This window comes from Erythrolamprus reginae, chromosome 2 (assembly GCF_031021105.1).
Source record: "Erythrolamprus reginae isolate rEryReg1 chromosome 2, rEryReg1.hap1, whole genome shotgun sequence".
Taxonomy (NCBI): Eukaryota; Metazoa; Chordata; class Lepidosauria; order Squamata; family Dipsadidae; genus Erythrolamprus; species Erythrolamprus reginae.
This window is the reverse complement of record NC_091951.1, coordinates 199,217,075-199,238,265: the sequence shown is the minus strand read 5'-3', so window position 1 is coordinate 199,238,265 and position 21,191 is coordinate 199,217,075. Positions and strand designations below refer to the sequence as shown.

General features: G+C 45.3%; 1 protein-coding gene across 1 annotated transcript in view; it reads right to left on the bottom strand.

Annotated features, from left to right (window-relative positions):
• Positions 1–21,191, bottom strand: part of NDUFB11 (NADH:ubiquinone oxidoreductase subunit B11) — an 88,329-nt gene that overhangs the window by 24,774 nt on the left and 42,364 nt on the right. Inside the window, exon 2 of the mRNA XM_070741132.1 lies at positions 7,263–7,393. Within this exon, the coding sequence (XP_070597233.1) occupies positions 7,263–7,393 (131 nt within the window). The remainder of the gene's footprint in view (positions 1–7,262; positions 7,394–21,191) is intronic.

Below are 21,191 nucleotides of genomic sequence, written 5' to 3'. Positions count from 1 at the left end.
TGAGTTTTTTGAGGGCTGGAACCAATTAAAATTATTTACATTAATTCCTATGGGGAAAAGTCGTTCGAGATAAGAGCTGCTCGACTTAAGAGCCCAGGTCCGGAACGAATTAAACTCGTATCTCGAGGTACCACTGTACAACCTTCCCCACATTCAAAGTCACACAAATGTTCTTTTGGAAAAAAATAGTTATTAAAAAAGGCAGGCAACAAACTTTGTATAGTACAGATACCCATAGCCTTAGCTGTGGTATATTTCTGATATAGAACTAGAAAGCCTCTAACACAAAGGGACATAACATTTTTTTTTGGATCATGAAGTGTACATTTGAATGATGTGCTAAAACATATTCAAGAATTAATGGAAGGGTCCAGGCAAAAGGTAAACATGATTTCAATTCATTTATGAGTACACTGAAACACGCATATACCTAAAATATAACTCATATTATTCCTCTAGGTAATAATTTTCTACTTTTTTCATATTTATTTGAGGACCCGGATTGTGGGGGCAATATGCTGGCTCTGTTAAAAAGTGCCATTGCTAACATGTTGTTAGTCGCCCTGAGCCTAAGGAGAGGGGCGGCATAAAATAAAGAAAGAAGGAAAGAAGGAAGGAAGGAAGGAAGGAAGGAAGGAAGAAAGAAAAAAAGAAAAAAAGAAAGAACTGTTGGACCTACCCGAATGGTCTTCTCGATGCACTGGAAGGAGGGTCCAACATGGGTAATTCTCTAGTCCTATTGGTAGAGACTGAGTTTAAATTAACATATTAACTAGGCACTGACCCTTGCCTGCCCCCATGAGCTCAGTTTTAAAAAATGAAGACAGTATAAAATTAACCAGAATTTATTTCAAACTGAATACAGAACTTAGAATATTCAGTAATAGCAAACTCCGGCATCCCTGAATAAGACATAATGCCAGGTGGGTTTGGACTCTCCTTCCAGTACATCGAGAAGACCGTTCAGGTAGGTCCAACGGTTCTTCTCCACAGCACTTGGAAGGAGAGTCAAACATGGGATATACCCAAGTTCGAGTTCCATGGGTGGGAGAAGGCTGAATCAGTGTCGCTGGAGAGGAGCACACCCTTTGTAATACGTGTCTCCCAAATGATGCTTCCGCTGAGGCGTAAGAGTCCAGTTTATAATAATGAATGAATGTCCATGGGGTGGACCAAGTCACCGCTCAGCAGATATCCTCAATGGACGCTTGCATTGTCCAAGCCGCTGATGTGGTCACACTCTGTGTAGAATAGGCTGTAATCCCTGGGTGTGTGTGTGTGACTGGGCACTCGCCTTGTAAGCCTCACTGATACAATCCTGGAGCCAGCGACTGATGGACTGTGGCGACACCCCGAATCCCATTTTCCGGTGCGAAAAGGAGATGAACAACATTTCAGATTTCCTCAATGGTTCAGTCCTCTTAATGTAGATCTTTACCGCTCGTCGGACATCCACCTTGTGCCACCTGAGCTCCGCAGGGTGGTTCCCGTGGGTACAAAAATCGGGAAGCACAAGTTCTTGTTTCCTATGAAACAGAGTATTAATTTTTGGAACAAAGGAAGGATCCAAACGTAAGACAAGTCTGTCCAGATGAAAAACGCAAAGGTCCGGGCGGACTGACAATGCCGATAGGTTAGAAACCCGTCGAGCCAATGTTATCGCCATGAGGAAGGCCGTCCTGATGGACAGGAGCAGAATGGGAATTGATCTCAGGGGCTCAAATGGGGGCCCTGTGAGCGCCTTCAGTACGAGTGACAGGTCCCATGTTGGGAATCTATGGACCAGCGGGGAATGTTTGTTAGAGGCCCCCTGAAGGAAGTCTCTCACCCATGGATGGTGTGACAGCGATCGACCCTCCGCTACTCGAACCACAGTTGAGAGGGCCGCCACCTGCCTCTTTAGGGTGTTTGGAGCCAAACCCCATTCGAGTCCCGCCTGTAAAAATACCAGAACTGGAATCACTGAAGCTATTCCAGGATCAATCTGCCGGTTGGTGCAGAAATCACAGAAGGCCGACCACGTCATCTGGTATATTCTGGATGTAGACGGACGACGGGGGGCTTGCATGGTGGCGATGACTCTTTCAGGCAGCTGATGGCCACTTAATCTGTTCCTTTCAAGTGCCAGACGGCTAACTGGAGCTATTGGGGATCTGGTTGACAAATGAGCCCCTGGCTGAGAGAAATGTCCTGGTCTGGAATCCTCCATGGGGAGGGATACCGATAGCGCTACAAGGTCCAAGAACCATGGGTGGTGTGGCCAATGAAGTGCCACCAGTAATACTTCTGCCCATTCCTCCAGTATTTTGTTGACAACTTTCTGTATAAGGTTTGTTGGTGGAAAGGCATATAGTAGGCCACGTGGCCAATGGGAGAATAGGGCGTTGACCTTCTCCGCTCCCGGCGCTGGAAAGCGGGTGTAAAATCTCAGGAGCTGGGCGTTTAGGTGGGTTGCAAATAGATCCACCAGTGGCATACCGAAGTGATGAATGATCTTTTGAAACAGCTCTGTATCCAACCGCCATTCTGTCGAATCTAGGGTGGCCCTGCTCAACCAGCCTGCTTGGATATTGCTGGTCCCAGCAGTGTGTTCTGCCGTCAAAGATGCTAAGTTGATTTTGGCCCAGTCGAAAAGGGACATAGTCTCCTGTATGAGCAGGCGCGACCTCATGCCCCCTTGATGGTTTAGGTATGCCTTGGTCACGACATTGTCTGTCAGGACTAACATGTGCTTGTCCTGTACTAATAATATGAAGTGCTGAAGTGCCAGGAAAACTGCTCTGAGCTCGAGGAAATTGATATTGATAGGGATGAGATCCTCTGTGGACCAGAGTCCCTGGGACACATGGGATCCGATGTGTGCACCCCAACCCAACAGGCTGGCATCCATTGTAAGAATGATGTGGTCATGGTTATGAAAAGAAGATCCTCGAAGCAACGCTTGGGATGTCCACCAGTTTAGAGAGTCTCTGACCACTCGATGCAGATGAACCTGTCTTTCTGTTTGAATGATTCACCTTGGCTTTCTGGGCAGGGAGTAGGAACCACTGCAAAGTCCGAATGTGATGCCGGGCCGAAGGCATGATCCCCTATGCAGGAAATTTCTTCTATCCACATTATAGAATAGAATAGAATAGAATTTTTATTGGCCAAGTGTGATTGGACACACAAGGAATTTGTCTTGGTGCATATGCTCTCAACGTACATAAAATAAAATATACATTTGTCAAGAATCATGTGGTAAAACACTTAATGATTGTCATAGGGGTCAAATAAGCAATGAAGAAGCAATATTAATAAAAATCTTAGGATATAAGCATCAAGTTACAGTCATACAGTCAACATGGAAGGAAATGGGTGAAAGGAATGATGAGAAAAACTAGTAGAATAGAAGTGCAGATTTAGTAGAAAGTCTGACAGTGTTGAGGGAATTATTTGTTTAGTAGAGTGATGGCGTTCGGAAAAAAACTGTTCTTGTGTCTAGTTGTCTTGGTGTGCAGTGCTCTGTAGCGACGTTTTGAGGGTAGGAATTGAAACAGTTTGTGTCCAGGATGTGAGGGGTCAGTAAATATTTTCCCCACCCTCTTTTTGACTCGTGCAGTATACAGGTCCTCAATGGAAGGCAGGTTGGCAGCAATTGTTTTTTCTGCAGTTCTGATTATCCTCTGAAGTCTGTGTCGATCCTGTTGGGTTGCAGCAAACCAGACAGTTATAGAGGTGCAGATGACAGACTCAATGATTCCTCTGTAGAACTGTATCAGCAGCTCCTTGGACAGTTTGAGCTTCCTGAGCTGGCGCAGAAAGAACATTCTTTGTTGTGCTTTTTTGATGATGTTTTTGATGTTAGGTGACCATTTTAGGTCTTGACATATGATAGAACCTAGAAATTTGAAGGTCTCTACTGTTGATACTGTGTTGCCTAGTATTGTGAGAGGTGGAAGGGTTTCTCTTAAAGTCTACCACCATTTCTACGGTTTTGAGTGTGTTCAGTTCTAGATTGTTCTGGTCACACCACAAGGATAGTTGTTCAACTTCCCGTCTGTATGTGGATTCATCATCGTCTCGAATGAGTCCAATCACTGTTGTATCATCTGCAAACTTCAGTAGTTTAACAGATGGATCGTTTGAGATGCAGTCATTAGTGTATAGAGAGAAGAGAAGTGGTGAGAGTACACAGCCTTGGGGGGCACCTGTGCTAATTGTACATGTATCTGATGTGATTTTTCCTAGCTTCACCTGCTGCTTCCTGTCTGTTAGGAAGCTTGTGATCCACTTACAAGTGTGTTCAGGTACCGCTAGCTGATTTAGTTTGGTTAAGAGAATGTCTGGTACGATGGTATTGAATGCTGAACTGAAGTCCACAAAGAGGACCCTAGCATAGGTCATTGGAGATTCAAGATGTTGAAGGATGTAGTGTAGAGCCATATTAACAGCATCATCTGTTGATCTATTTGCTCGGTATGCAAATTGCAGGGGGTCTAACAGTGGATCCGTGATGGTTTTCAAGTGAAACATGGAAGCCCTATTGAAAAAGGAAGCAGCAGTCGCTGCCCGGAACCCCCAACTAGACATCTGATGTGTCTTCCGCAGGAGAATCTCCACCTTCCTGTCCTCTGGCTTGAGACTATCACCCGTTTCAAAGGGAACTAAGGCATTAGACACAAGAGTGACCACCGGTTGATCAATCGGTGGAAACTGGAGCAAAGTCTCGATCTCTTCATCAAAGGTGTAAAACCTCCTCCATGGTAGACGGTCCCTGGGCCGCCGCCGGGTGCTGCCACGGATGCTTTACGCTCTCAAGGAAGATCTCTGAACCTGGAATATGGTCTGATTCAGGTTGAGGTTCTTTAAACAAGGTGGTTGACAATCTAGCTGTCTTGGTAGCTGCGAGGGTTTGGTGGAACCTGGCAAGTCCACTACCTGTTTCACCTTGTGGAGCAGGATCCTGAATAAGGATGGTTTGAACAGGCCAGCAGCTGATGGCTGTTCAGGGGTCATCTCGTCATCTGACAAGTCGTACTCTTTGTCGCTATCTTCTAGCAAGACTGGGTCTTCCGTTAAGAACCCCAAACCCGAAGGGGGCGGTACAGACCAAAGATTCCTAGGTTGAATTTGGCGAGGTTGCTAGATGTATTGTTGCATCCCCGCCGCCATGCCCTGAAAGTAGGCATTCATTATGATATCTTGCAGAGCCGGTGACATGCCCTGCCATGAATCAGGCTGCGAGCGTAGGCCTGCGGCTGTAGGCATAAATGTAGCCGAAGGTATCTGCGTGTTCTTTAGTGAGGAGGCCAAGAATGGTCTGGCCTGGCTGGCAGAACCTGGTCTATCCAATCTAGGCCCAGAAGATGGCATGACAGCTGGCAATTGCCTTTCTGGGGACCAATCCCTTTCAGTAGCCAGGCCTACACACCCAATTATGGCCTGGGGAGATGAAGGCCCCAAGGCTTGAGGCATTTGAAAGGAGGATATAGGTGGCTCTGTAGTGGATGGTGCCTGAATGGCCGCTTCCAGCCTTTGTTCTAAGGCTCTTATACGTCTCTCTGCCTCCTTTAAGGACAATGAGGCCTGTGTGGTCTTGGCCTTGGCCTTGCTCGACTGACCCTTATCTTTGGGCTTGGGGGCAGTTCTAGTGGGGGAGGTCGACCCATCCCCACTGATATCTTGGTCTTCCATTCTACTCACTGACATTCCAGTTGAGAAGTGAAGGAAAGGCAATGGCAGAATTCACAATGCACAGCTATCACCTCACAATCTCCGTAGAAAATGGCGACTGAGCCTTCGAGGAGAGTGCGTAGGCGGCCCAGCGCCTCCCAGCCCCTTTTGTGCCAGTCAGCTGGGTGAGGGTTTTTTCCCCCTGCCAGCCGCCTTAAAATGGCAGGCACAGCGTTTTTACAGCTAAAAATGGCGGCCGCCACTTCAAATAGCCACCCACCACGATCCCAGGTAGCAGGTGGCGCCCATCATATGGAAAGTGGCACCACGGCTTCCCCAGTCCTCAGAGCCTTGTTATCGGCTCCCGATCAACAGTGGCGGCGGCGTTCGGCGGTTCGTCAGCTGTAACACGCTGACAGCCACTCGCATTCTTCGGGGAATCCCGGAATTCCCCAAGCTCTCGCTGGCGGTGCGACACGGACACGCATTCTTTGGGGGATCCAGGGGATTCCCCAAGCCTCCCAGTGGGGGGGGGGCATGGAACACCCCACCTTCAGCTGGCAGCCAGGTTTGGCCTCGGACCAAGGCTGAAACACTCCTCTTCAGGGCAGTTCCCTCTGAGGGAAGAGGCCCTATGAGGAGGAAACGAAGGGGGTGGTGTCCACGGAGGGCAGAGACCCCATCCTGGTCTTCTTACAGCACCTGAAAAACAAGAAAAAATAGAATAAAAGGTTAAATATAATAAATTAAAGGTCTTTATTTTCTAGAGGAAAAACTCATTAAACTCTACACTTGGACTGAGTTTTTTAAAACTGAGCTCATGGGGGCAGGCAAGGAGCGGTGCCTAGTTAATATGTTAATTTAAACTCAGTCTCTACCAATAGGACTAGAGAATTACCCATGTTGGACTCTCCTTCCAAGTGCAGTGGAGAATATTGGAAATTAGGACTAGGATTAGTGTGTGTTAACAACTCTTGAAAGTTTGGGGGCCACATACAACTCTGGGGGCCACAAATTGTGCACTTCTCCACTAACCTACTGAAATTGTTCGTTTCTGTGCATGTTTAACTGGTGTGTTGGTGTGCCAAACTTATGAAAAAGAATATACCCTGTCAAAACTAGAATGGTAGAGTACTCCAGTATTCATTAGTTAATACACTTCTCAGACTACTGAGCCTACACTTATAAGAGGAGATGGTCAGCATTTATACTTTAACTCACTAGTACAGCTAAAATGTACCCTGGGAAATTGTTTAAAAGCATCTAAGATGACCCTTTCCTTTCATACAGGTGACAAGATAAAATAGAACTATTTCCGAGTCCCTGGAATACTGGTACCCACCACCATAAGATGGTGTCATCTTATGTTCTAGGGTATAATGGGCAAATACAAAACTACAAAATCTAGTGAACTTTGCCGGCATGGAGACAGGGATGCATCGCTTAATAGAGAAGCCAGAAGTAAATAGCAAGAAATAAATGGAATTATGGTAAACCTGGAAGTGAAGACACCCTGGCCTCGGGGTTTCAAAACATCAAGACAAAATACCCCAAAGACTTACAAGGTATTGCACAAATGAAAATGAAATTTAGCTTGTGAATCTTACTTATAGTCAGGCAGATAATACACGAAGGTAGAGCCCAGTACGAGGGCAACAGATATTCCAAAGAAGAAAGCAGCACGCATATTCTGCAGATCAACAACAGGATCCTCACTGAAACCATGATAGTCTGGATTCTGAAATGTAAAAACACAGAATGGAGTTAGATTACAGCTGCCCAAAGTGTATTCAACATATTCCCTTTGATATTTTCCCTTAAAGTTCACCTTCAAAGATACCCTCATTCTAAACCTCGCCATCAAAAGAAAAATAGCACAGGTAATCCAACTCTAATAATGAAAATGGCATCTTGTTTTATTTTAGGGCAAAATAAATAGGCGTTGATTGCTTACCTGAACGCCTCTTCTCGTACGGTGAGCGGGTACAGCAGTCACATGGGTTGCTCATGTCCAATCCGGTGGAACTGAGCCTAGTATTAAAAAAGCTTGCCGGATCCGCCCCTTCCCCAGAATTCGCGAATCCATAGACTAGGCTCAGTTGTGAAGCTCTGTAGTGTTCAACTCTCATTGTTAGAGGAAAAAGGATTATAGAAAGGTGAAGAAGACACATACAAGGGCGGGAAGTGACTGCTGTACCCGCTCACCGTACGAGAAGAGGCGTTCAGGTAAGCAATCAACGCCTATTCTCCGTACTGAAGGAGCGGGTCCAGCAGTCACATGGGACATACCCAATAGATGGTCCCTAGGGTGGGATTAGATTGCTATCGTGTGAGATAACGGATTGGAGTACCCTTCTGCCGAAGGCAGCGTCCGCCGAAGCGTAAGAATCAATCTTGTAGTGCCTGATGAAGGAATTTGGCGAGGCCCAAGTGGCTGCTTTGCAGACCTCCTCCAACGGGGCTTGAGTCGCCCAAGCGGCCGAGGTGGCTGCGCTCCTGGTGGAATGCGCTGTGATGTTCCTTGGAACTGAGAGGGAAGCCGACTCATAGGCCTTAGATATAGTCCCTCTGATCCAACGGCCTATTACTGTTGAAGACACTTTGGCCCCCATGACTCTGGGATGATAGGCTACGAAAAGTGCTTCTGACCTCCGAAAGGGTCCTGTGCGTTGGATATAGATTCTCAGCGCTCTGATGAGATCCAGGGTGTGCCATCTAATTGCCAAGGGATGATCTCGTTGGAGGCAGAAGGAAGGTAGGACAATATCCTGAGATCTGTGGAACATGGAACTGACCTTGGGTAAGAAGGTGGGGTCCAGTCGCAAGACTACCTTGTCCTGATGGAATTGACAAAGGTCCTGCCTGATTGAGAGGGCAGCCAGCTCCGAAATGCGTCGGGCAGAGGTAATAGCCACCAGGAAAGCTACCTTAAAGGATAGGTACCTGAGGGACGCCGATTTTAGGGGTTCGTATGGTGCCTGCGTGAGGGAATGGAGAACCCGTGGCAAATCCCAGGATGAATACCTGTGGACCTTGGAAGGTCTGAGGTTGGCTATGCCCTTGAGGAATTCCTGAACTTCAGGGAAGGATCGGAGAGGCTGTCTGCGGGGACCCCCTAGGACAGATGAAATGGCTGCCAGATGACGCCGGAGGGTGCTGGTGGAAAGCCCTTTATGGAAGCCTTGCATAAGGAAGGAAATAATTCTGTGTATGGGGATGCACAGAGGGGATAGACCTTCCTGTAGACACCACTGGTGAAACTTGGACCACGTGTGGTCGTAGATTCGATTGGTCGAACCCCTTCTGGCCTTTAAAATGACCTCCACTGAATCGGGGTCATGACCACGCAGTTCTAAGTCTCTCCTGATAACAGCCAGGCGGTGAGGTGGAACCACTCCGGGTCTGGATGAAATGAGGCCCCCTGCCGCAGCATATCCCCCGAAACGGGGAGTCGCCAAGGGTCCTGGACGGACAGCTGTTGGAGGTCCGCGAACCAGGGCCGGCGGGGCCAATGAGGGGCGATTAAGATTACTCGGGCCCTCTCGGTGAGAACCTTGTGAATCACGTCCGGGAGAATTGGAATTGGAGGGAATGCGTAGAGTAGGCCTGGAGGCCATGGACTCCGGAGGGCATTGATTGCTTCCGCTCCCGGGGATGGAAATCTGGAAAAGAAGCGAGGGAGTTGGGCGTTCACATTGGTCGCGAAGAGATCCAGGACTGGTAGGCCGAATCTGAGGCTGATTTGATGGAACAGGTCCTGATGGAGGTTCCACTCTCCTGGGTCTATCGTTGCTCGAGATAGCCAGTCCGCCTGGACGTTGAGGCTCCCCGAGATGTGGTCGGCTAGGAGCGACCGAAGATGTTTTTCCGCCCAAAGGCCTAACTTGAGGGCCTCCCTCATGAGAGCTTTGGATCTCGTGCCCCCCTGTCTGCAGATATGGCTTTTTGTGGCAATGTTGTCGGTGAGAATGAGAACGTGCCGGTTGGGAATGCGAGGAGAGAAATGCTTCAGAGCCAGGGAAACGGCTCTTAACTCTAGCCAATTGATTGGCCTGGAAGCTTCCTCCGGGGACCACGTGCCCTGGGCTATCATCCCCTGGGCGTGGGCGCCCCATCCCGATAGACTGGCATCTGTGGTGATGACAAATTGATCCGGGCATCTGAACGGGGATCCTTTGTCCATGGCCGGAGACTTCCACCACTTGAAGGATCTGCGAACACTTGGTGGGATGACAATGCGCCGATTTGAGTTGCTGTGCCCCGATCTCTGAAAGGGTAATAGGAGCCACTGGAGTTCCCTAGCATGAAGGCGAGCCCAGGGAATGATGCCTATGCATGACACCATCTTCCCCAAAAGGGAAGACAGAGTTACTATGGATACTGAAGAATTAGATAAAATGTTAGAAATTAACTCCCCTATACTGAGTTTTCTCTCGGGAGAGAGAAAAACCTGGGAAGATTCTGAATTGATAATGGAACCCAGGTGAGAAATGGATGTGGAAGGTTGGAGGTGACTTTTTTCAAAGTTGATGGAAAAACCATGGTCCTGAAGGACTGACATGGTGACAGAAAGGTCTGTTTTCACTTTCTCTAGGGAGTTCCCATGAATCAAAATATCATCAAGATAACATAAAATGTGAATGGGAGACGACCGGATATAGGCCGCCAGGGACCCCAAGAGCTTTGTAAAGACCCGAGGGGCCGAGGAAAGGCCAAATGGCATCGCCCTATACTGGAAATGCCTGCCTTGAAAGGAAAAACGTAAAAACTTCCTGTGGCATTTGGCTATAGGAATGTGAAGGTAGGCCTCAGTGAGGTCTAGGGAGACCATGAAATCTCCGGAGTGAATGGCGGCCAAAATAGAAGATAAGGAGTGCATTTTAAACTTCCTATATTTGATGAATAGGTTTAGTTTCTTTAAATCCAAAATAGCTCTCCAACCTCCAGAGGATTTTGGAACCATAAATAAAATGGAGTAAAATCCTAGGCCCTTCTGACCGGAAGGAACCGGTTGAATGGCTCTGATGGACAATAGATGAGAAATGGCCTCCTCCATACGGTTACAATCTGAGGAGGACCTGGGAGAAGGGCAGGAAATAAAACGTTTGGGGGGAGGAGAAATAAATTCTAAAAGAAGGCCAGTTTGAACAGTGTCAATGACCCAGGGGTCCTTGGAGGTGAGACGCCAATTTGAGGCGAAATGAGCTAGGCGGCCCCCTATGGGAATAGAGGGAAAATTACCATCTAGGTTTTTTTGAGGCCCTGTTAGAAGAAGCTCCCCTTTGGAAGCGAAAACCTCTACCCCTGGAGTTCCTACTTTGGGAACGAAAGCGGGGGGAATACTGACCTGGAGATCTCTGATAGGACGCCGCTTGATCTTGCTGGCGCCCCGGGCGACGAAAGGACTGCGTTTTGGTAGCCTTTTTTGTGGTTGGACCCAAAACTTTCTTCTTATCCGTGGTTTCCGTGAGGAGAGGATCCAGAAGATCACCGAAAAGAAGGTCGCGCTTTAAGGGTCCCTGGGATAACTGCCACTTCTGGCGTACTCCCGCTTGCCAAGGGCGAATCCATAGGAGTCTCCTTGCCGTTGTAGAAGCTGCAATAGACTTAGCAGAAAATCTGGTAGATTGCAAGGTGGCATCAGCCACGTACTGGGCAGCTGCAAAGACCTTGTTGAAGTCTTGTTGACCTCTCAAGTCATCGGGAGGAATATGCTGTTGAAGTTGGCGAAGCCACAGCAGCGTGGCTCTGGAGAAAAAGGAGGCTGCTGCAGAACTTTTAATGGCCCAGGAATCTGCCGTGAATCCTCTTTTGAGCATTTGTTCAATGCGCTTGTCCTCTGGGCGGAGGACTTCCTCCGCCTCTCCCGGCACAGCCGCTGCCGAATGAAGGATCTTGACAGGTTCATCCGGTTTGGGAAAGGATAGAAGCTCTTCATAGGAAGAGGAAAGTTTGTACAACTTCCTGTCTTTAGTTGAGGGATTAAGACTAGAGGCTGGGAAATCCCACTGTTTGAGTAAGGCATCTTTAAACAATTTAGGCATAGGAATTACCTCGTTATCCTCCTGTTCCTCAGTGAAATAAGGTAAATTCTCCTCCGGGGGATCAGTGGAAGTGGAGGCTTGTTTCTCCTGGGCCGCTAATCCCGTAGAAATCCTAGCTTTGAGGAGGAGAGATTTGAATAATTGAGAAGGGAAAATGGTAATTGGAGAAGGAACCTTTATTTGGGATTCTTCATCATCTGATAGCCCTTGGAAAGGGTCCTCATCATCCTCCATATCCTCATATTCGTCCTGAGAGGAATCTGAATCATCCTGAATAGGAGCCCTAACCGCTGGGGAAGAACCCAAGGGGCGGGAGGGACGAGGAGGAGGAGGAGGTAAGGGAAGCTCATTGATGGAAGAGAGTTTGGCATCAATGGCCTTAGACAACACAGCAAAAATAGATTGGAACTCAGGAGGTAAATTAGAAATATCAGCAGGAATGGCAGAAGAATCCCTAAAGGCCTGGGAGGATCCTGGCTGGGAGGGATCTTCAATAATATCTGGTTCCTCTGGCCCTATGCCCCATAGGTTAGGTTGGGGTCTGTCTAGGTTAGGCTCATCCAGAGATAACACAGGGACCCCAGAAGGAGGTAGACTAGAAGCCTCTGGGGGGTCTTGACTACTGAGTACTTGGGCCTGCACTTTTAAACGTTTTGCTGATTTGTCATGGATTCTTTGTAGGGCTAGGTCCCTACTCTTCTCGGCCCTGGTGACCTTAGTCGAGGGGCGGGCCCCAGGAGAAGAGGAGGAAGAGGCCTGGGGGATACTAGTAATCTCATCGCCTGTAGGCCTGGCCTCTCTGGGACCTTTAGTTGTGCCTCTCTTGGGAAAGGAAGCCATAGTCTGAAATTTAACAGAAGACAAGGCTGAGCCAATAACTGAATAGAAAAGGAGAAGAATTTTAAGGACTTCCCAAGAGGAATGGATCCTGCTTCGAGGCCTCGAAGCTGCTGAGACGTGAGGACAATCTGGGCAAACCCAGAGTTCGTGCCCCCAAATCCAGCGGGGCCAGCCTCCCTAAACTTTTCAATTAAGTAAACCAAGGCACTCTGGTTGGAGGCTTAGCCGGTGGAGAATTTAGCCTGGGACCCCCAAGGCCCGCTCCGGGATCCACGCGGTGGACTGAGGCCTACGCGGCTGGCAGGAGGCCAACACGAGAGGCCTAGTTTAAAAAGGGCGCGAAGGCCTTCGCGCCTAAAAATCGCTCCGAATATGCCTTAAAGGGGAAGCGATCGACTAAGTCCAGGAGACTAGAAGCCGTCTCACTCCGCAGGAGGTATATTTTAAGCCCTTTAATATATATGCAATAATTAGAATCAATAAGGCAATCAATTAATACTTGCACTAGAACCTCCAGGCCAAGGGATTAAAGGAATCCACAAGCGGCCGCGGGGATCGTACACGGCAAAACCGCCGGGGGAAAACGAAACCGCAACTTCTCCAAGGGAAAAAAGCCGAGCCGCAAACGGCTGGCGGTATTAGTGCAAGTAAAACAAATAAGGATAAACAGTCTTACTATTTTTGAAGGAAAAGATCGAAGGGAAGGTGTTAGAATGTTGAACGAATGTTGAACGAGCTATCACAATACAACCGCAGGATATGCGAACTGAGCGAATTCTGGGGAAGGGGCGGATCCGGCAAGCTTTTTTAATACTAGGCTCAGTTCCACCGGATTGGACATGAGCAACCCATGTGACTGCTGGACCCGCTCCTTCAGTACGGAGAAACAACCATTATTAATGCCAAAGCCATGGAGGTTTCATTCTTAAGTAAGCTTCTGTCTGCATTTGTCCATCTAACCTACTATGTTCCTGGAGGATAACGGAAGTTGAGGGCCATTTTCTCTCACTTATAAAGGTAGGAATTTCAAAAAGTCTTTAAGAAATGAACACACTCAAAACCGTAGAAATTGTGGTAGACATTAGGAGAAACTCTTCCATCCTTCCACCTCTCACAATACTAGACAACACAGTATCAACAGTAGAGACCTTCAAATTTCTAATTCTATCATACCTCAACACCTAAATTAGTCACCTAACATCAAAAACATCATTAAAAAAGCACAACAAAGAATGTTCTTTCTGCGCCAGCTCAGGAAGCTCAAACTGCCCATGGAGCTGCTGATACAGTTCTACAGAGGAATCATTGAGTCTGTCATCTGCACCTCTATAACTGTCTGGTTTGGTTCTGCAACCCAACAAGACTGACACAGACTTCAGAGGATAATCAGAACTGCAGAAAAAACAATTGCTGCCAACCTGCCTTCCATTGAGGGCCTGTATACTGCACGAGTCAAAAAGAGGGCGGTGAAAATATTTACTGACCCCTCGCATCCTGGACACAAACTGTTTCAATTCCTACCCTCAAATCATCGCTACAGAGCACTGGGCACCAAGACAACTAGACACAAGAACAGTTTTTCCCCCCAAACGCCATTACTCTACTAAACAAATAATTCCCTCAACACTGTCAAACTTTTTACTAAGTCTGCACTTCTATTTCTACTAGTTTTTTCTCATCATTCCTATCATTCTTTTCCTCCCACTTAGGACTGTATGCTTGTTGCTTGTATCCTAAGATTTTTTAAAATATTGATTGTTTCCTCATTGCTTATTTGACCCCCATGACAATCATTAAGTCCTGTACCTCATGATTCTTGACAAATGTATCTTTTTCTTTTATGTACACTGAGAGCATATGCACCAAGACAAATTCCTTGTGTGTCCAATCACATTTGGCCAATAAAGAATTCTATTCTATTCTAAAAAAAAAATAAAAAATTGAAATACACATGAGCGCAAGATGGGAGACACAGAAATTAATTTTGTCAACTTATTTACCTGTCTTCTTTCTCTAACCTGCTCACTTCAACAAAGATTCATCTAAGGAGGGATACGCGTGGTGTGTACGTGCTAACTCACACCAATAACTTTGTAAACTGATTCCATTAAACATTTGCTAAGGAACAAAAACAAAATGTTTTGGCAAAAAACTAGAAGGGCATGGATCTCACCTCTGGGCTCAGCAGAGACCACACATATAAATTATTATTATTACACATAGTGTTCGACAAACTTGAAGCCACTTTGGTAAGACCAGAAACCAGATGGGGAAAAGGGGAACAAAATGAATGCTGCCGAAAATCTTGCCTCAGCTGTGCAAACAGGAAAAGGTGAAAATTACTAGAATACACTAGTGGAGACAAACTCTAAGCAAGGAAAGGGGAGTAAAAGGGTATGAACTTCAAGCATTTTTTGGACTGGACAGGTGCGTTCATGTGTGTCTATGATAGATTCTCTTATATAAAAATGTCCCAGGAAAAGGTCATCAGTGCACATGATGTTTGTGATATGTTTTCCAAACTTCTTGTCCTCTTTATCTTCCTAGAATTGTGCATGGCCGTTCTAAGTCTCAGGCTCTGTGGGTGTGCAAACTGCCCTTCTTGCTACAAAAGAACCTGTCCTGCCTTGCCATCGTGAACTTGAACAGAAGCACAGAGGATGCTTTTGGAGATGTGTATGTCCCCTACAGATGTTGCTTCGGCAGCAAAAGCAGAAGAGCTTATATCTTTGCCCAGAGGAAGGCTGGTCAGTAAAGAAACACACATACTGAGTAAGGCAACACAATGCCCTATTCAGAAAGGTGAAGGTAGCCAAGGATGCTAGCTACCACGGCTTGTCAACTGTGGAAACCAGCAGCCACTTCTGGGGTTTCATTATTATTTTTTTTTTTAAAAAAGACAGATGCAAAAGCTCAAAGAAATACACCTACAGAGCAACCACAGGTAGGGACCCTGTGGAAACAAATGCTCAGAGAAACTCTTTTCCCTTCAAATTGCAGGTGCTAAGCAAAACAGGTCCAGGAGAGGCTAGGTAGGCAATAACAATAACATTCCTAGTGATTAGCACAATTTGAACTGTAAACTGGAACAGAGAGAGGAAGGGGGAAGGGAAGGATACGCAAATACTTCAAAATCTATGGCACTCACACAAAAGGCGATAGTTTGAAAAACAGCAAACGACTCTAGCATGCAGCCTAGAATATTAAAACCCGTAAGCAAGATTTTCAGAGTCAGAGCAATGTTATTAGTATTTCAAATTCGCCTTACTCATCCAAACACCCTTTCCCAGCGCAGCGCTGGAACACGAGGCAATAGATAAAATATATGCGTTCATTTATTGACTTAAATCACATATATTATTTGGGGGAATGTAACACAATAATACAATCTACTCACTGCAAGAACAAATGGGCTAGTCGGGGCTACATGACCGAGAGGAGATTTGAAAGCGAGGAAGCCTGAGACGAGGGCTTTGAACTAGAAGCAGCCTATTTCTCTGAGGGCAAATTGAAAGACGGTATGCCTCCCAGGATCACAGGAACCTCGCAGAAGCCAGGAACACCTTTTAAGGCGGGAAGTCCACTCATTTCTCAAATGCAGGAGCAGGAACCTCTACCTCTAGTTTATCACTGCCTGTTTACCGCCCGCTGTCTATTTATGCATCGTCACTTGGGGGTTTTATTTTCTCTTCTTGCCGTCGCACGCACCAAAAGGGGAAATCAAAAGGAATTTCAGAAGGATAATAATAATAATAATAATAATAATAATAATAATAATAATAATAAAACAATAGAGCTGCAATCTCATTCAGCTGTTGCTTGGATACCCCTTTTGCCCAGTTCTAGGCACTGGGGTTGTGAAGGACAAATCTAAGAGTCTGGGTGCTGGGAGAGGCAGAACAGCAGCCTTCAAATGAATACAATTCCCTTGCAGCAACCCTGGCTGCTTTCATTTGGACGCATTCTTGTTTCCCCTGCTTCCCTGGAACCACAGGGAAGCCGATGGGTAGGCAGGCACAGAAGCCAAGGTTGGCGGGCACACTGAACTAATTACCTCAGGAATTCTCTCCATGCATGAGGGGGATGAGATAACTAGCTGGTTAGAGGGCCAGTCTGGCCTATGGAGTTAGGCTGTACCACCACCCATTCTCTCCACCCCCATACCTAGGCCACACACATACACACACACAAACACACACACACAGCAGGGGTTCCTTATTCCTTCGCCCACTTAACTGAGTCACACAGCAAGCTTCCAAGTAAGAGTCCTCCCTTTGAATCTACCGAGCTACATATCTGAATATTTGAAGCTATGGAGCTGTATATCTGCAGTACATTTCCCTCTCCTTCCTTTTTGGTAGCAGAGCTGGGACAATTCAATTTGGGGAGGGGAAGGGAGAGAAACCTGACATGGCAGTTTTATATATATATATTAAAAAAAACTGCTTAGAACTGCTTGTTCCCGATCACTTAGTCAAAATGCGGTCCCTAACCCTGAAATCTCTGCCCAACCCCAATTTTCATTTCAATAAACCGAAGGAAAGGCACTATAACTTTATGATACAAAAGTGCTTAAGATAGCTTTCTGTTCCTTATGCCCCACCTCCAACATAAAGTTTCCTTTTTTCTGATATGCCCCTAATGCTTTGCTTCAAAAAGGCAATGTTTTGTTTTGGGAAGACACAATTACTAAAGTCCTCCCCTCCCATGCTTTACATAGAATAGAAGAATAGAATAGAATTTTATTAGCCAAGTGTGATTGGACACACAAGGAATTTGTCTTGGTGCATATGCTCTCAGCGTACATAAAATAAAATATACATTTGTCAAGAATCATGTGGTACAACACTTAATGATTGTCACTGGGGTCAAATAAGCAATGAAGAAACAATCAAAATTAATAAAAATCTTAGGATACAAGCAACAAGTTACAGTCATACAGTCCTAAGTGGGAGGAAAAGGATGATAGGAATGATGAGAAAAACTAGTAGAAGTGCAGATTTAGTAAAATGTTTGACAGAGTTGAGGGAATTATTTGTTTAGCAGAGTGATGGTGTTCAGGGAAAAACTGTTCTTGTGTCTAGTTGTCTTGGTGTGCATCCCCGCCCTCTTCTTGACTCGTGCAGTCCTTACCATATTTTTCGGAGTATAAGATGTACCTTTTTCTCCCTAAAAGAGGCTGAAAATTTGGGTGCATTTTATAATTTGAATGTATTTTTTTCGAAGCTTTTTCCCCCCAACCCTAAGTCTCTGCAGGATTTTTTAAATTGCTACTTGCTCCAAATAATTTCCGCCCCCAGCCCTAATGAGGTACTAACAATCTTCTCAGCTCTTACCAGCTTGGAGGCTTTTTCATAGCTACTCCCTCTGAAGATTTTTTCCAGCCCTAAGTCTTTGCAGGCTTTTTTCCATTGCTACTCGCTCCAAATAAGGTTCCTTTAAGCCCTAACCAGGGGATAAAATAATGTGCTGAAGCTAAAGATGCTAGTTAGATGAATATCTGGTAGGCAGATTTTCCCATTTTCCTCCCCAAAAACTAAAGTGCGTCTTATACTCCCATGCGACTTATACTCCCAAAAATACGGTATATGTATATTTTTAGCTGAACCATAAACCTTATTGTTCTCTTCTCTTACCCTCAAACATGGCAACATACATGGCAAGGCTATGGCCAACAGGAATTATTTCATTCTTTAAGAATTTAAACCTAGGAATTATACCCGGAAGACATGCTCTCAATTCTCATAGGTGCCCAGTCTGGTTACAGTGAAGTTGTTCCTTCAGTGGTAAAGAAGTAAAATGCACATGCTCAGAAAGAATCAGTGCCTTATCCATTTGGAGCATCCAGGAATCCACAGTTCCATACTGAAAAGTTATAGAAACATGGCTTATTGGGCCATATCCTTTTGGTAGATGGAGGAGACAACAAGCAAGTATGGGTCATTAAGTGAAATAAGTTAACTGGGTTTTAAGATAGAGAGCAAATTAAAGCAACTTGGCTAAACTGAATGGGGATGAGAAGGTTATTTCAATGAGATCCTCCCAACCTTGACCCAATGCTTTTTTTCCCCTCTCCACTTTCTTATTTATCTCAACCTATACATACATACTGCTTTGGAGCATTCCCTCAGGCAGGGCAGCAATTTTAGGTCCTAAAATATTGTTTGGTATTTACTGTTATTACTGTAAGCCACCCAAAGTCCAACCAGAGTAGATAAATCTCATAAACAAACAAACAAACAAACAAACAAACAAACAAACAAACAAACAGTATATTAAAAATTAATGGGCAGCTTGACCATCTCTTAAATAATAATAGTTTTTTTTTAAAGAGGCGGGGTAATTGCATGAATGTATATGTGTACATCATTCAGGCACACAACATACAGAAAATTAGCAGCTGCTTTGCATGCCCTGAGACTAGGGTAAGTAAGGAAAATGGCAGAAGGAGGGATCTACAACCATTTCCCCCCCCCTGGCAATGGCTTCTGCCTTTTGCTTATTTCAGACTCTCAAGACAGCCGTCAACTACTCTGGTCTTTAAAGATCAGAGCCCTTCTTACTCAATTACATACAGCTTTCGGCCATGAGAGACAAAATTCCATCTGGATAGTGCTATTGAAAGTGGTACGAAAAAAATGGTACATTTACTTTCAAATCCCCCATCATCTCTTAAGCCAGACTGACTCCCTCAGCGATGTGCTGAGCTAGGCAGAAGGCAGTTCATAAAGTATATAAGGAAGACAAGGATTCATTAAATAGCAACAACTGTTTTTCAATGGTTAGAAGAAAAATCAGGTCTGGTTCCAATCTGAGAAGAAAGACGCTAGAAAATAAAATGGAGTCTGGCTGCAGGAAAGAAGATCTCTGTTTATTTGGATGCCAGCAGATGTTTCTGGGGCGACTGACAAAAATGGGGTTGGATAGACGGGCTTTTATACAGTCTTTGGGGTTTGTGATTGAGATGTCTGTTCCTGTGTAAGAATGGGTCCTTTAATATTTTAATAGCAGTTGCCAGATTCTTATGGGGTCATGTAGGGGTCATGGCTAGCTCTACAGGAAAAAGAGGAAATGCAAATCTTATATGTTGGTCAGAGCTAATCTTGTCAGCTCTGATTTGCCTAATTGTGTTGCTTATTTGGAGTCTCTTTGCTTATGAACAGATTTCTGAATGGATACAGCATCTCCATTCTAAAAAAACAGTCTGCTTTCTGTCTTTGTTAAGATTTCCCCCCTCTTTTCCTTTAGGGGAAATATTCTATTTAGTCTCTTTTTAATATTAAGAATAAAGAATATTTTAATCTGGCAGGGGGCTTACAAAGAAGGTCAGGGCAGGCTTGACATGTTGTTTTTGACATGATAAAGCTGAAACAGTGTAGACTTGACACAGACTACCTAATAACACACAAACAATCACCGTATATTTTGGAGTATAAGACGCACCTTTCTCCCCAAAAAGAGGGTGAATATCTGGGTGTGTCTTATACTCCGAATGGAGTCGTGCCCACACTCTCCACACGATGCATTTTTGGGTGATTCCAAGTGGCGGAGATCCTCACTTCCACATGGAGCCTGATTTCCCAAGTGTCTCGGGGAAGTGCGTTGACAGCCTGAAATGCGAGGATTGTAGAGGAAAGGGTTTTCAACTGGCAGATTCCCCTTCCCCCAAATCTACAAGCTGGAAATTCTTTCTTCTACCATCATCGCATTTCAAGCACCCTTTTTGCAATTGGAGAGGGAATCTGCCACCTGAAAACGCTTTTGTTTAAAAGGCTGTCAACACAGTTCCCTGGCCTGCTTCAGGAATCAGGCTCTGACCGAGGCAGCAAAGGTGCAGGGGCTTGCTGGAAAGCCTGGCAGCACGTTTACGAAATGGCAGGTCCAGGAGGACTATAGGTAAGAGGTCTGGGGCATTTTGGGAGTGGAGCCAAGTCTGTCTTCTGCCCCCATAAAAATCATATCCCATCCCACCCACTCCAGTTAATTTCCATTCCAATTTCTGCAGAAAAAAATGTCAACAGATGCATGCTAAACAGACAGTCTGATTAAAGATTTGAAGAATATGTGCTTTATAGAAATCTCATTATTCTTCTACCTATTCCTAGTATTACTTGATGTGGCTTTTATTGGGAAATTTAGTCACCTTATACAAGTAAACTGACCACTTCCAAGCAGAACTCTGAGATTTACCTTATGCAACAAAAGTGTATTCTGAAAAATCAAAGAATATCTGCTACTAATATGTTTTATTAATAATACAAAAAAGATAATTCAATCATATATGACTACTTTTAATTTCTTATTCAATTCACATTTCTGTAATCTTAGAAAGCAAAATGCATTTTTATTGTTAGAACAGATAAAAAGATCTGTCCTGCTCGTTATCAAAATCCAAGTGGAAATGAGGACCCCACTAATCCTGATGCTGGTAGGCAGAGGCAGAATTCCTTTTCTCTTGTTTTCCTCCCCCCAAATTAAGGTGCATCTTATATTCCGGTGCATCTTATACTCCAAAAATATGGTAATTATTCTGGGGAAAATAATTCTCACAACTTAGCTTTTCATACAGGGTTGAAAATACAAGCAATCAGCAAAGCAATAGACATATTTGCCATAACTTTTGTGGGAAGAGCAAAATACAAAACCAAGAAT